This window comes from Aotus nancymaae, unplaced genomic scaffold (genome assembly GCF_030222135.1).
Source record: "Aotus nancymaae isolate 86718 unplaced genomic scaffold, 86718_ANA_hifiasm-v0.15.2.pri h1tg000011l, whole genome shotgun sequence".
Taxonomy (NCBI): Eukaryota; Metazoa; Chordata; class Mammalia; order Primates; family Aotidae; genus Aotus; species Aotus nancymaae.
In genome coordinates, this window is record NW_026988422.1 from 59,403,270 (window position 1) to 59,420,351 (window position 17,082).

Consider the following 17,082-nt stretch of genomic DNA (forward strand, 5'->3'; position numbering starts at 1 on the left):
ATCTATTAAGGATAACTAGGGGGCAGTGGGAAGGCTTCAATCAAGGAAACAACATTATGACATTTGATAGTATGGTATCTGGACTCATTTCAAACATGGACCAACAAGCGTGTGACAGTGTGACCACTGCTGTTGGCAATGGAGGGGAGAAAATTCATATGTCTTTATTCTTTCACTCTGAAAGATGATCCATCAAATTGACCTTTCTTAAGTTTTTGTATGATTCTAGCCCTTGACAAGATTTTTGAATATTTTTATATATGATTAGCTCTGGCTATTCTGTTTCAGAATTCTGTTGTGAAGAAAAAATTAGGTATTAGAGTCAAAATTTTTTAGAATGATACTGTTATTGAATATGCTGATCAACCTATCTCCAGTAAAACTGAGGAGTTTAAGATACAGAGCCATTGCAGTATCCAGGCATTATGCCAATGAATAGTGGGACTGCTCTTGCATACATATTACGACTTCTTGGCTCCAGAAGCTACTGCCAACCAACTTGGTCTCTTAGAACCCAGTCTGAATTCCTGGCATAATCATCTGATGACCCTTAATATTTTTTTCTCCCAGATATGCCCTAGCTTGTTGGCTGTCCATGAATGGCTGCCCTGGGTTTGGGTACCTTTTTCTGGTTCAGCTAACTATAGCTGGGAAACATTTAATTGGTTGCTGACTCCATAGGGCTGTGGGTGTGTTCATCCTTGGAAAAGTGTGGTGAGACATGCCATGTTTTCCAGCATTGATTAGAAGTTGTGTTATATTTTTGGAAATAAAATGATATACAGAACAATGGACTTGCAATTGATTATAAGAGAGTTTTAAGTTCAGTATTTCCTATTTCAGATCACCCTGAGACAATAATGGAAGAAGTGAAAATAAAGCCGCCTAAGCAGCAACAGACAACAGAAATTCATCCTGATAAATTATCTCGTGAGTGATTTAAACCTACCTAGATTTGCTGCTTTCTGATAATTCCCTAAAAGACTAAAATAATCATCAGATATTAAATATTTCTAAAGCATGAAACAATACCCCAAAGAAATTATTTTTCTTTGTTCCTCCTTTTCCCTTAGAATTTTCTCTTACCTATTGATAAACTATTTTCCTTCCAAAGACTTTTTCGTTTTCTTAAGTCTAGAAGGGTAAAAAGAAGAGTGAGAGGAATTAGCTGTTGCTAGTGGAGACTTTGTCTTGATGTCCTAACGTGTGTGATACATGCCTGCTCTTTTTCATAGTGGCTGTCCCAACTCCAGCTTTTAGAAAGGACTAAAAGTAAATTCCCATTTCTGTTTTCAGGTCATTTCTGATAGGCAAAAATCATTAAGTTTATGATGAATACTCATTAAAGTCTGTGTTTTTCATGATTTCTGTTTCATGCCAAGATGATTGTAATGCTTATGTTTTAAAAATATTTATGTTTTATAGAGATTGTATGTCCATTTTTCCTAAAATGATGTTTTGTTTTGTTTTTAATAGGATTTACCACTTCAGCAGAAAAAGAGGCTACATTAGTTTATACCAATTCTTCCTCTACTTTCTCTGGTCCTGCTGCTACTCTGCAGAAAATTCCCAACACCTCTGGGAATTCTGACCTCTCTCCAGGGCCTATTCACCATTCTTCTTTATCTCAAATTCCTTCAGCTATCCCTAGCATGCCTCACCAGCCAACAATTTTACTGAACACAGTCTCTGACAGTGCTTCTCCCTCCCTCCATCCTGGGACACACAACATCCCAAACCCTGCTGGCCTGCCACGCTGTCGATCAGGAAGTTACACCATTGGCCCCTTTTCCTCTTTCCAAAGTGCTGCACACATCTATAGCCAGAAACTGTCTCGTCCCTCTTCAGCAAAGGCAGGTGAGTGAGAGAACGAAAGACAGTCCACAGTGTGAGCTCCTCCCCAGCCCCAGTAAAGAAAGAATGTCATCTCTTTTCTTTGCCTTTCTTTTTTGGAAATGGAAAGGTACACACTCTGCATTGTTCTGATGTGACTAAGGAAGACTCTTGCAATTCATCCAGTAGCATGCATTCATTGATACAAAATGAAACAGGACTTTTTTTAGGTACTGGAGATAAAGAGATGAATCTGACAAGGCTTCTATTCACTAGGAGCCTACAGCCTAGTCAAGAGATTGCCTATCACAGATACCATTGACCTATAATTGAGCTATATGCATTTCTGATTCAAATAGTTATTCCCAACATCAGACAAGTTAGTTTTTAAGTCAAGAATGACCCAAATAAATAACCAAAGAATTCATAGAATAGGCATATAATTTTAACTAAAATATACCCATATTATCAAATTTGTCCTCTATTTTTTAATAGCAGCTTTATTGAGGTATAATTTACATTCCATCAAATTCACCCTTTTAAAGTCTATAATTCAGTGGTATTTTTTGTATATTCCAGACTTGTGCAATCAACACCACTATCTAATTTTAGAATACTTTCGTCATCTCCAAAAGAAACCCCATACCTTTTAGCAGTCACTGTTTCTTCCTCCCCCTGTCCCTGGCAACCACTGATCTGCTTTCTGTTTCTACAGATTTGTCTATCCTGGACATTTTGTATAAGTCAAATCATATAATAGATGGTCTTTTGAGAATGGCTGCTTTCACTTAGTATAACGTTTTTCAGGTCCATCCATGGTATAGCATGAACTTCGTTCCCTTTGTGGCTGAATAATGTTCCATTGTATGGGTATACCACAATTTGTTTAGCCATTAATTGTTGGGCATTTGATGTGTTTATTATACCTTTTGGCCATTATGCATAATGCTGCTATGAACATTTGTAACTTTTTGTGTGGACATATGTTTTTATTTCTCTTGAGTATATTGTAGAGTGGAATTGTTGGGTCATATGATAACTTTTGGTATTTCCTCTTTTTGAGGAACTTGTAAACTGTTTTTCAAAGTGGCTGTGCCCTTTACTACCAGCAGTATTTGAGGGTTCCAATTTCTCCACATCCTTGCCAACTCTATGAGTTGTCTCTGTTTTTGATTTTCACATCCTAATGGGTATGAAATAGTATCTCTTTTTTGTGGTTATGATTTGCATTTCCCTGATGGCTAATGATGTTGTATATCTTTTCATTTGCTCATTGGGATTTGTATATTTTCTTTGGAGGAATGTCTGTTTAAATTCTTTGCCATTTTAAAAATTGGTATGTTTTCCTTTTTATTGTTGAGTGTAGATGTTCTTTATATACTCTAGATAAAAGCCCTTTGTCAGATATGATTTAGAAATATTTTTTCCCTATTTGATGGTTATCTTTTGACTTTCTTGAAGCACAGAAGTTTTAGATTTTAATGATGTCCAACTTATCTGTTTTTTTTTTTTCTATTGTCACTTGTGCTTTCGGTATCTTATCTGGAAACTATTGCCTAATCCCATGTCACAGAGACTTCTTTGTATGTTTTGTTTTGCTTTTTGAGATGGAGTCTCGCTCTGTCGCCAGGCTGGAGTGAAGTGGCGCGATCTCAGCTCACTGCAACCTCCACCTCCTGGGTTCAAGTGATTCTCTTGGCTCAGCCTCCCGAGCATCTGGGACTACAGGCACACACCACCACACCCAGCTAATTTTTGTAGTTTTAGTAGAGATGGGTTTTTACCATGTTGGCCAGGATGGTCTCCATCTCTTGACCTCATGATCTGTCCGCCTAATCCTCTCAGAGTGCTGGGATTACTGATGTGAGCCACCATGCCCAGCCCCTCCTATGTTTTATAGTTTAGGCTCGTATATTTAGGTATTTTGTCCATTCTGAGTTAATTTTTCTGTATGGTATGAAGTAGGAGTCTTAACTTCATTCTTTTGCATGTGAATATTCAGTTATATCAGCATCATTTGTTGAAAAGAGTATTGTTTTCCCATGAGATTGTTTTGGCGCTCTTCTAAAAAATTAGTTAATTAAATGTGTAGAGTTCATTTTTAGGGCCTCAGTTTTATTCCATTGATCTGGGTGTCTGCCCTTATGCCAATATCACGTTGTCTTGATTGCTGCAGCATTATAGTAAGTTTTGAAATCACCAAGGATGATTGTTCCAACTTCACTCTTCTTATTCAAGATTGTTTAGGCTATTCTGGATCCCTTGCATTTTCATATGACTTTTAGGATCAGCTTGTCAATTTCCTCAAGAAAAGGCAGATGGGATTTTGATAGGATTATTATCTGTGGATCAATTTGGGGAGTATCTTAACATCAGTCAAGATTTAAACACTAGTAATAGCTATGTAAAGGTGAGTTGCAGCTAAGACATGTTTTATAAATAGCCAGTCTATATTTCTTAATACTTGATTTCAAATGAAACAGATACTGTAATATGCAGCTTAAATCAGAGATATTAAATGGTCTACTTTAATAAGTCATAAATATGAGTATATGCATATGTATATATCTCTGCTAATTCTGGGTGATTATTGTTCTTGTGATTTAATTTTCTAAAATCAGTGATAATAATGATCAGTAATATTCTGGTTTGAACTGTTTTTCCCCATGTAAGAAATTCAGTAAGATCAGTGTCTCCAGTGGCTATGTTATCATAAAAACTTTTTCAAAACCCTCCCTTTTGATCCTTTCCAAGAGAAGGGTAGGGACCGAAAGAAGCTGGTCAGTTCATAAATATTTTCTGATATCTGTTGTGATTTCTTTTTTGACTCTTGAATTATGTATATTGTTTAATTTTAAAGTAGTTGGGATTCTTTATTTTTTGTAATTGGTTTTTAGCTTATTTCCACTGTGATTAGAGAACATATTCTGAATGGATTAAACAGTAGTAGACAACAATATATTGACAAAAATATATAATCAACAGCAGCCTGTAATTGATTGGAGTTAAATTTTTCTGTGGTAACTGAATGGTTTTGGAATAGGAGTAAGATATTATTTAATTATAGACTTTTTAAAGTTTAATATACAGCATCAAATTTCAAAGGTCATCACTAAAAGAATAAAAATACAAATTCTAATCTTATGGGGAGAAGAAAAATGAATTGAGGATAAAAAGCATGCAAAAACTTACGTTTATGCAAGCAAGAAACATAGAAAAGGCAAGATAAATAGAAATTTAAAACATAGTAAATTGGTTGGGTGCAGTGGCTTAACGCCTGTAATCCCAGCACTTTGGAAGGCCAAGGTGGGCGGATCACATGAGGTCAGGAGTTCAAGACCAGCCTGGCCAACATGGTGAAATCCTGTCTATACTAAAAATGCAAGAATTGGCCGGGCGCGGTGGCTCAAGCCTGTAATCCCAGCACTTTGGGAGGCCGAGGCGGGTGGATCACGAGGTCAAGAGATCAAGACCATCCTGGTCAACATGGTGAAACCCCGTCTCTACTAATACAAAAAATTAGCTGGGCATGGTGGCGTGTGCCTGTAATCCCAGCTACTCAGGAGGCTGAGGCAGGAGAATTGCCTGAACCCAGGAGGCGGAGCTTGCGGTGAGCCGAGATCGCGCCATTGCACTCCAGCCTGGGTAACAAGAGCGAAACTCCGTCTCATAAAAAAAAAAAAAAAAAAAAAAAAAAAAAATGCAAGAATTAGTGGGGCATGGTGGCGCGGGCCTATAGTCGCAACTACTCAGGAGGCTAAGGCAAGAGAATCGCTTGAACCTGGGAGGCAGAGATTGCAGTGAGCCAAGATCTTGCCACTGCACTCCAGCCTAGGCAACAGAGCAAGACTCCATCTCAAAAAACAAAACAAAACAAAAACATAGTAAATCATGTCCAAATATATCAAGAATCAAATAAACGTGAGTAAGTTAAACTTGCCAAATTTTTAAAGCTTTAAAAAATCCAACTGCATGCTGTTTACCAGAGGCACACACCTAAGCTTAAGGACACAATGTTTAAAAGCAAAAAGTTGAAGAAAGAAATACCAGATTAGTACCAACCAGAAGACAGTTGGTATGGTTGCATTAATATATGCTAAAATAAACTTGAAGGTATAAAACTTTCTTACAGATAAAGAGTAACTGCATAATGACAAAAAGTTCATTTCAGTCAAAAGTTAAAGCAATTCCGTAAGTGTCTGTACCTAATAAAATAGCCTCCAAATATGTAACACAAAAATGGAAACAACCACACGAAGAATCTATAAATCCACTGTCTTCGTGGGTGATTTTCACATACTTCTATTAATTATTAATACACTAAACAGATTTTTAAAACGCAGAAAGGATAAAGAAGATTTGAACAAGGTGATAAGTTTATCTATTGATAATATGTAGGACTGTGCACCCAATAATTAGAGAAACACCTCGAGCATATGACATATTTCTAAAAATCTGTCATATCCTACATCATAAACAAGAGAACAAATTTCAGAGACTTGGTATCACACAACCACATTCTTTGTCCACACTGCAGTTAAGTTGAAAGTCAGTAACAAAAAGATATAAAAGAAATTCCTGTGTATTTCAAAATTTAAAAGTCAGAAGAAATCCTAATGGATAAATTACAAAGTATTAGAACTGAATGATAATGAAAAGCCTGTATGTCCAAATAAGTAGGGAGCAACGAAAATCAGTATTTGGAGGGAAATTTACTGCCTTAAATAATTATAGTTGGTGTGCACCTATGGTTCCAGCTGCCTGGGAGGCTGAGGCAGGAGGATTGCTTGAGGGCAGGAGTTCAAGACCAGTCTGGGCAACATAGAGAGATCCCCTTTCTAAAAATAAAAATAAATAAATACTTATATTTGAAAAGAACACAGGTGGAAATTAATGTGCTAAATGTCTGGCTTTAGACATTATAAAAACAGTATCATAAATCTAAATGGAGAAAGAAATAATAAAGATAAGAGCAATAATTACAGATTTCAAAAATAAGGCACAATAGAGGGTAGCAAAGCCAAAAGTGATTTTTTGAAAAGCCTAATAAAATGGACAAACCTCTGGTGACACCTGTCAAGAAAAAAGAGAAAACATGGATAAATAATATAAGGAGTGGAAAAGCAGACATAAAAAATATAAATATACCCAAAATGACAAAAATAATGTAATCTTGTTAACTTTATTCTAATAAAATTGAAAGCTTAGCTAAAATGGGCCAAACTCATACAAACTATAATTTATGTAAAATTGACTCAAGAAGATGAAGAAAGTCTGAATAGTCCTTTAAGTATTAAAATAAGTGATACAGTAGTTGAAAGTCTTAAAGAAAACATATGGCCTAGATTTATGGGTAAGTTCTAATCTTTCATAAGGTAGATAATTTCAATATATTTTTAAAAACCTCTTCTGGAGTGTAGAAAAAGAGAGAATTTTTCTCAACTTATTCTGTATGGCTAGTTTCATCTTTATAATAAAACCAGTTAATGACAGTATTAAAGAGGAAGATTATAGACTGGCTTCACTTAGGAGCACAAATGCAAAAATTCGAATCAAAATAAAAGCCAGTCAAACCTAGCAATGTCTAAAAGAGGTAGTACACCATAAGCAAGTTTATTCAAGGATTGTAGGAGGGATTTAACATTAGCAAACTTACAAATGTCATTTGCCACATTAATAGATTAAAAAAAAAACCATATTTTTCATCATGGTACATGGAGAAAAAGAATTTGATAAAATTCTGCACTCATTCATGATGGTAACTCTCAGCTCACTAGGAAGAGGAGACTCTGAACCTGAAAAAGCATATCTGCCGAAAACCTACAAGAGCTACCAGCCTAAATGTGGAAATGTTGAAAGCATTCTGTTTAACATTAAGAACAAGTAAGGATGCCCACTAACATTCCTTCTGTCCAGTGTTTTACTAGAGATCAGAACCAACATAGTAAGATAAGAAAAAGAAATTGTAAGCATAAGGATCAAAAAAGAGGTAACAAAATTTTGTATTTGCCTATAATATATTGTCGACATAGAAAACAAAATAATTGCATATATACTTTAGAAATAGTTATTTTAGCATAAGATCAATATTTAAAAATTAGTTACTTTCAAAATTACTAGCCAAAAGTGATAGAAAACAGTTTTTTGATTTTAATAAAATTAAATAACAAAATTTATCATTTTAACTATTTTAAGTTCAGTGGCATTCAGTACACTCACATTGTTGTGCAGCCATCACCACCAATAAAAGTATTTTTTTAAAATATCACTAATAATAGCATAAAAACTATGTCACCTAGGAATACATTTAGAAAAGAAAGGAAGTTTTATAAGACTACATTGAAAGACATAGATATTAGACATTAAAGAAAACTTAAATAAATGGATAAATATACCATGTACATGCATAGGAAGACTCAGTATCATCAGTTTTCATTTTCATCACATCGATCTCTGTATTCACTATAGTTCCAACCAAAATCTCACTAAGTTTGTCATTGAATTTGGTAAGCCTATTCTAAAATGATAGTAGAAAGGCAAGGAGCCAAGAATAGTGACAACCTACTGAAGAAGAAAAATAAGGTGGAGGAGCACCTTATTAATATAAAGTTCTGATACTTAAGACAGTGTGGTATTGGCAAAGGTGTAGACAAATTGACCAGTGGAACAGAATAGAAAGTTATAAACAATCACATAGGAAGATGGAACTTTGATGTATGACAGAGATGGCATTGTAGATCAGAGGAAAAGGAGAGATTTCTCGATAAATGCTTCTGGGGTAATCGGTTATCCCTACAGAGAAAGATGCAATTAGATCCGTGCCTCACACTATGTATACAATCAATTTCAGATGTAAAACTTCCATAATGAAATAAAATAATAAAGGAGACCATCATTAAGAACTTGTGGTATGGAGCACAAGTAAAAACAAAAGCACAACTCATATAAGTCAAAAAGGAAAAGATAGCCCAATAGAAAAATAATATCAGAAAAGAGATAACATATTCCACATCATTATTAATCAGGTGCATGAAGGCTACAGTGATATTTTATACCATCTTAGGGAAGAATTAAGACACTTGACAATACTAAGTGTTAAAGAGGTTACGGATCAACAAATTATTTTCTTTTTCTCTTTCTTTTTTTTCAAAATTTGAGGCAGGGTGTCACTCTGTCACCCAGGCTGGAGTGTAGTAGTGTAGTCATGGCTCACTGCAGCCTTGACCTCCTGGGGCTCAAGCAATCCTCACACCTCAGCCTCCTGAGTAACTGGGACTATAGGCCCATGCCACCACACCCAGTTAATTTCTTGTAAAGAAGAGATCTCATTTTGCTGCCTAGTCAGGTCTCAAACTTCTGTGTTCAAGTGGTCCTCCTGCCTCAGCCTCCCAAAGTGCTGGGATTACAAGTGTGAGCCACCATGCCCAGCCCAGGAATTTTTTTGTTTTGTTTGTTGGAGTATAAAAGTACCACTTTGGTATTATTGCATAAACTTGAAAATTGTACATACTTTGTGACCCAACAATTCCCCTCCTGCGCATATACTAGAGGAGTTCTTCCATATGTGCACCAGCAGATGTATGCAAGAGTGTTTATGGCTGCGTTGTTTGTAATAGCAATATGCTTGAAATAACCACAATATCCGTCGATAGGGAAACAGAAACATAATTTATGATGTATTTACAAAATGGAATGCTAGACAGCAAGGAAAATGAATGACTTTCAGCTATTATTTAACAATGATGAATCTTGGAAGAGCAGTGATGAATAGCAAAGCAAATCCCAGGAAATGTCTATAGTAGAATACTATTTTTGTGGATATCAAAAACAAGCAAAATTATCTGGTATTTTGTTTATATATGTATGTACACACAAATATATTTGATAAAACTATTTTTAAAAAAAAAAGAATGATAAAGGGAGATTGGGAATGGGGAGGAACAACCATATAGGTTAGTGCTATGTTGATAATGTAGTTCCTGGGTTGGGTAGTAAGTTCATAGGTGTTCATTACAATATTCTTATAACTATATACAGCTATTATAAGTATTTTGTATGTAATATATAATATAGTAAACATGAAAAAGTTACAGGTTTAGAAAATCAGTTGTATATACAGAATGATCATTGTTATGTTAGCATTAATTTAAAAAAAAAAGGAAATACATTATATTATTTCTACTTTTCTGAGTTAAAAAAATTTTTTTTGAAGGAATGTGACTTTTACAATCAGGAAAAATAGAAATTTTTATTTTATTTTTAGAGACAGATTCTCGTTTTGTCACACAGGCTGGAGTGCAGTGGCATGATCATAGCTCACTGTAACCTTGAACTCCTGGGCTTAAGCAATCCTCCTGCCTCAGCCTCCCAAGTAGCTGGACTACAAGCATGAGCCACTGTGCTCAGCTGAGTCATGATTTTATATCAAATAATTTATTTTTTGCCAAAATTTCAGTGATTAAATAATAGAATGCTCTGATTGTACAGTTGAAAGAAGAAAATTTATATCTGAAAGGGAGAGAAGTCATTTGAAAATATAATATTATTGTTGTTTTTCTCAGTATACTCGATTTTACTTTTATCCCTTTTTCTTTTTTGAGCTTTTTAAGTATTGCGGATGATTTGACAGTGGATGCCGCAGACTATTGACAAGTACAGTTACATAACAAGAAAAACAAGAATTATAATGAGTTTCAAAGATATGTTTTATATTCAGTAAGATTAGTAAATTCTAGGATTGTTATTCCCCACTACATGTAATGAAAATCTTTCTTTGTGAAGCTTTCATTATAAGCAAAAACACATTAATAAATAGTGCATGGGGCAGTTTGGTAATAGAAAGAGTTTCTAGGTTATGATAAGCATTTATTTTTGTGATCATTTGAAGATAGTTTATTACTCCTATATTATTAAAGATCCCTAGGGTTCAGTAAAGTTTCTGTTAACCTGAGATTTCTGTCATTATCCTAATTTTTTTCAGGGCTTTTTTCCTAAGTGAGTGAAAACTTTTCTTCGTTTTAGCAGGATCATGCTATCTAAACAAGCATCATTCAGGATTAGCCAAAACACATAAAGAGGGAGAAGATGCTTCTTTATGTAACAAACGGTACAACCAAAGTATAGTGACAGCTGAACTTCAGCGGCTCGCTGAGAAGCAGAGAGCAAGACAGTATTCTCCATCCAGCCACGTCAACCTCCTCACCCAACAGGTACGGATGGTCTGGAGTGCCCAAGAGCTCTTTGGACCTGAGGATAGAATTAATGACAGCGTACTTTGTCCTTCCCTGTCTTTACTATTCCCATATACTGATGCCTTTTGAATGAGTATTATTAATTGTGGTTTCAGGCTAAAGAACCAAGTTGTTCCTCTTCAATTTTAAAGAAAATAACTTTCTGTTTCAGGCATTGTGAAGTAAGTCTGCTATTAGCTATGATGTACCTGTTTCATGGATAAACATAATTGAATGTTCATCTGTAAACACAATTTTAAAGGATCTTTAAAAATAACTTCTTTTCTTTGGTAAAATTTTCTAGTGAGTTCTAGTCTTATAAATCTTTTTACCAGAATTTTATAACATTACCCTTAAAAATTTTTTTTTCCTGTACTGCCTTTTATTTTATGATCTCAGAATGTTTTGTGGGTAACTGATTAATTTCATATTTTATTATACCCTTATGCAATACAATATCATTCTCCCCATTTCACAGATGGGGGAACCTGAGGCTGAAAGAAGTGATGTGATCAAGGTCATTCAGCAAGCTGGATGGATAGAAATAAATAACAGGATATTATCCTTATGTTATATAGATATTAACAAGCTTGCAACATAATGAAGGTAGATGGCACTTTCAAGAGCTTTGTGAATTCTCTTTGTCCTTCTTGCTGGTTATCCCTATGGTGTTTAATTGAAGGAAAAGCCATATCTCTTATTCCTTAATGCGTAATGGCATCAAAGTCTTCCAAAGGAATTACTGTAATTTAACTCCACAGTTACATTTTGCTATGTTGCTAATGTGCCATATTCCTTAATTGGTAGTAACCTTGTAGTGATAATCAAGTCTAGACAAAAATGAAGCTGAAAATTACTTTAAATACATGCTAAAAGTAGGCAACACACTGCTCCCTGGTGGTACCCTACTTCTCTGTATAAAATTTAGGACCAAAACTAAAGCTAAGCCTCTCATGGACTTAGTTTTACTTCAGCCTCTTCCCAGCGTATGAAGCAGTAATTATTTTCTTTCTCAAATCCTTAGTTGTTTGAAGGGAGTAAAGAAGAAGGCCTAATGTGGAACAGGAAGCAAAGAATGTTACAAGAACAGTGCTGATTCTTGAAGGGAGTTGGATGGGCTTTAGTGATAGAATGATGGGAAGAGGGAACAGCATATCAAGGTACCATGGGAAGAAATTTTCAAATTAAGTGGCTATAAGATGGGAAAAGCCTGTGATCTGCTACACTTTTATCACTGGGTCACTAACTAGAATATATGTTTTCAGTTTATAAATGGACAGCTAGAAGCACCAAGATATTGAGATTTTGTGATTGTAGTGAAAAACAAAAACTCAAAAACATAGGCAGTATTAGTGCTTACCTATTTCTAACTCCTATCATTTGCTAGACTGCAAAGCCTACAAAGTGAAAATATTCTAATCCTGTAGGAATCCAAGGTGACTGTATCCTGACTGGGATGTCATCCCCTCTCAGTTCATTTTTTTCATCTATAAAGAAATCCAGTGCCAGTGAATTAAAAGTCCATCAGACTCTGGTTCGTAGGAATCTGAATTTGCCATTAGATGTCAGTGTTAACTTTTAGAGTCTTGGTAATGGGGTGGTCAGTGCTTGGTACAGTACTGAGGGAAGTGCTGTAGGATGTAATAAGCATGATGGAGTAATGGAGAAAGAGCTGGATTAGCCATCCAGAGACTTGCCACTGACTCCTGTATGATCTTGAGCAGCTCACTTTCTTGTTTTTCTGACACTGATTCCTGCGTGATCTTGGGCAGTTCACGCCACTGTTCTGCCACTGACTAGCTGTGTGATCTTGAGCAGTTCACTCAACTTCTCTTAACCTCAGGGTCTTCAGTGGTTGATGAGGAAAATACTGCAGGGTCATGAGCATAGTATGCAGAACCTCTAAATGCAATATATGTAGAAAATATTGTTATTTCAACTATAAAAGGCTTTCAGTAATAAAATGACTTCTAATTTGGTTAGAAACAAGTTTTTAGATAAAGTGTACTGTTTAGTAGTTTTTCAAATATTATTGTGAGAACATAGGCACATATATTTATGGGGTACATAGGATTTTTTTTTTTCCAGAAGGTTTTTTGGGGAACTGGTAGTGTTTGGTTACATGAATAAGTTCTTTAGTGGTGATTTGCAAGATTTTGGTGCACCTATCACCCGAGTAGTGTACACTGTACCCAATGGGCAGTCTTTTATTCCTCACCCTCTTCCCACCTTTCTCCCCAAGTCCCCAAAGTCCATTATCTCATTCTTATACCTTTGTGTCCTTATAGCTTAGCTCCTACTTAGAAGTGAGAACATATGATGTTTGGTTTTCTGTTCCTGAGTTACTTCACTTAGAGTAATGGTCTCCAACTCCATCCAGGTTGCTGCAAATACCATTATTTTGTTCCTTTTTATGGCTCAGTAGTATTCCATGGTGTGTGTATGTATATACTACATTTTCTTTATCTACTCATTGATGCAACTCAGGCTGCAAATTGTGCTGCTATAAATATGCATGTGCAAGTATCTTTTTCATATAATGACTTTTTTTTCCTCCAGGTAGATACCCAGTAGTGGGATTACTGGATCAAATGGTAGATCTACTTTTAGTTCTTTAAGGAATCTCCATACTGTTTTCCATGATGGTTGTACTAGTTTACATTCCCACCAACAGTGTAAAAGTGTTCCCTTTTCACCACTTTCATACCAACATCTATTATTTTTTGATTTTTTAATTGTGGCCATACTTGCAGGAGTAAGGTACGTATTGCCGGAATTGTGGTTTTGATTTGCATTTCCCTGATAATTAGTGACATTGAGCATTTTTTCATATGTTTGTTGGCCATTTGTATATCTTCTTTTGAGAACTGTCTATTCGTGTCCTTAGGCTTTTTGAAGGGATTTTTTTTTTCTTGCTGACTTGTTTGAGTTCCTTATAAATTCTGGCTGTTAGTCCTTTGTCAGATGCATAGTTTGTGAAGATTTTCTCCCATTGTGTGGTTTGTCTGTTTACTCTGCTGATTATTTATTTTGCTGTGCAGAAGCTTTTTAGTTTAATTAAATTCCATCTATTTATCTTTGTTTTTGTTGCATTTGCTTTTGGGTTCTTGGTCATGTAGTCTTTGCCTAAGCCAGTGTCTAGAAGGGTTTTTCTGATGTTATCTTCTAGAATTTTTGTGGTTTCAGGTCTAAGATTTAAGTCTTTTATCTGTCTTGAGTTGATTTTTATATAAGGTGAGAGATGAGAATCCAGTGTCATTCTTCTACATGTGGCTTGCCAATTATCCCAGCACCGTTTGTTGAATAGGGTATCTTTTCCCCAGGTTATGGTTTTGTTTGCTTTGTTGAAGATCAGTTAGCTAGAAGTATCTGGCTTTATTTCTGGGTTCTCTATTCTGTTCTGTTGGTCTATGTGCCTATTTTTATGCCAATGCCATGCTGTTTTGGTGACTGTATTCTTGTAGTACAGTTTGAATTTGGGTAGTGTGATGCCTCTATATTTGTTCTTTTTCCTTAGTTTTGTTTTGGCTCTGCAGGCTCTTTTTTGGTTCCATATGAATTTCAGGATTGTTTTTTCTAGTTCCGTGAAGAATGATAATGGTATTAAATTGCATTGAATTTGTAGATTGCTTTTGGCAGTGTGGTCATTTTTACAATGTTGGTTCTACCCATCCGAGCATGGGATGTGTTTTCAGTTGTTTGTGTCATCTGCGATTTCTTTCAGCAGTGTTTTGTAGTTTTCCTTGTAGAGGTCTTTCATGTCCTTAGTTGGGTATATTCCTATTTGATTTTATTTTTATTTTTTGCAGCTGTTGTAAAAGGGGTTGAATTCTTGATTTGATTTTCAGCTTGGTGGCTGTTGGTGTATAGCAATGCTACTGATTTGGGTAATTGATTTTATATCCTGAAACTTTACTGAATTTATTTATTAGATCTAGGAGCCTTTTGGATGAGTCTTTATGGTTTTCTAAGTATGTGATCATATCATTGGCAAACAGCAACAGTTTGACTTCCTTTTTACTGATTTGAATGCCTTTTATTTCTCTTGTCTGATTGCTTTGGCCTAGGACTTCCAGAACTATGTTGAATAGAAGTGGTGAAGTGGGCATTCTTATCTTGTCCCAGTTTCCAGGAGGAATACATTCAACTTTTCCTCATTTGGTATAGTGTTGACTGTGGGTTTGTCATAGATGGCTTTTATTACCTTAAGGTATGTCCATTTTATGCCAGTTTTGCTGAGGGTTTTAATCATAAAGGGATGCTGGAGTTTGTCAAATGCTTTTTCTGTGTCGATTGAGATGACCATGTGTTTTGTGTCTTTGATTTTGTTTATGCGATATGTCACATTTATTGACTTGCATATGTTAAACCATTCCTGAATCCCTGGTATGAAACCCACTTGATATGGTAGATTATCTTTTTGATAAGCTGTTGGATTAAGTTAGTGGTAGAAACCGCAATTACTTGTGCACCAACCTAGTAATTTGTTGGAGATTTTTGCATCTGTGTTCATCAGAGATACTGGTCTGTAGTTTTCTTGTTAATGTCCTTTCCTGATTTTGATATTAGGATGATATTGGCTTTATATAATTATTTAGGGAGGAGTTTCTCTTTCTCTTGTCTTTTGGAATAGTTTCAATAGGATTTGTCTCAATTCTTCTTGAATGCCTGATAGAATTCAGCTGTGAATCCATCTGGTCCCGGATTTTTTTGTTGGCAATTTTAAAATTACTATTTCAGTCTTGCTGCTTGTTGTTACCTGTTCAAAGTTTCTATTTCTTCCTTGTTTAATCTAGAAGGGTTGTATATTTTGAGGAATTCATCTATCTCCTCTAGGTTTTCTAGTTTGTGCATGTGAAGCTGTTCATAATAGCCTTGAGTGATCTTTTGTATTTCTGTGGTATTGGTTGTACTATCTCCCATTTCGTTTCTAATTGAGCTTATTTGGATCTTCTCTCTTCTTTCCTTGGTTAATCTCGTTAATGGTCTATCAATTTTTTTTATTTTTTTGAAGAACCAGATTTTTGTTTCATTTTTCTTTTGTATTGGGTTTTTTGTTTGCTTGTTTCCATTTTATTTAGTTATGTTCTGATCTTTGTTATTGCTTCTGCTGGGTTTTGGTTTGGTTTGTTCTTGTTTTTGTGGTTCTCTGAGATGTGACCTTAGATTGTCTATTTGTGCCCTTTCAGGCTTTTTGATGTAGGCATTTAAACTATGAACTTTCCTCTTAACACCGCTTTTGCTGTATCCCAGACGCTTTGATAGGTTGTGTCACTATTATTCATCTCAAGGAATTTCTACATTTCCATATTGATTTCATTGTTGACCCGGCGATCATTCAGAAACAGATTATGTAATTTCCATGTACTTGCATGTGTTGAGGATTCCTTTTGTAGGTGATTTCCAATTTTATTCCACTGTGGTCTGAGAGAGTACTTGATATAATTTTGATTTTCTTAAATTTGTTGAGACTTGTTTTGTGGCCTGTCATATGGTCTATCTTGGAGAATATTTCATATCATGATGAATAGAATGTATATTCTGCAGTTCTTGGGTAAAATGTTCTGTAAATATCTGTTAACTCCATTTGTTCTAGGGTATAGTTTATGTTCATTGTCTCTTTGTTGACTTTCTGTGTTGATGACCTGTCTAGTGCTGTCAGTGGGGTATTGAAGTTTCCCACTATTTTGTGTTGTTGTCTATCTCATTTCTTAGGTTTAGTAGTAATTGTTTTATAAGTTTGGGAGCTCCAGTGTTAGGTGCATATATATTTAGGATTGTGATATTTTCCTGTTGGACTAATCCTTTTATCATTGTCTAATATCCTTCTTTATCTTTTTAAACTGTTATTGCTCTAAAGTGTGTTTTGTCTGATATAAGAATAGCTACTCCTGCTCACTTTTGGTGTCCATTTGCATGGAATATGTTTCACCCCTTTATCTTAAGTTTATGTGAGTTTATGTGTTAGGTGAGTTTCTTGAAGTTATGTATTAGGTGAGTTTATTGAAGACAGCAGATA

At 35.2% G+C, this 17,082-nt stretch overlaps 1 protein-coding gene across 14 annotated transcripts in view; it reads left to right on the forward strand.

Annotated features, from left to right (window-relative positions):
- TTLL5 (tubulin tyrosine ligase like 5) overlaps positions 1–17,082 on the forward strand; it is a 285,182-nt gene that overhangs the window by 116,468 nt on the left and 151,632 nt on the right. For 11 of the 14 annotated variants that reach the window (XR_010342086.1, XM_064375047.1, XM_064375050.1 and 8 more), the window contains 3 exons: positions 844–930; positions 1,477–1,857; positions 10,855–11,042. Coding sequence is in view for 11 of the 14 variants with exons in the window: in XM_064375047.1 (XP_064231117.1) it covers positions 844–930; positions 1,477–1,857; positions 10,855–11,042 (656 nt within the window). In the remaining 3 variants the exon portion in view is untranslated. Of the gene's footprint in view, positions 1–843; positions 931–1,476; positions 1,858–4,071; positions 4,244–10,854; positions 11,043–17,082 lie in introns of those variants that run through there. The other 3 variants (XR_010342087.1, XR_010342088.1, XM_012438103.3) reach the window with 3 other exon arrangements.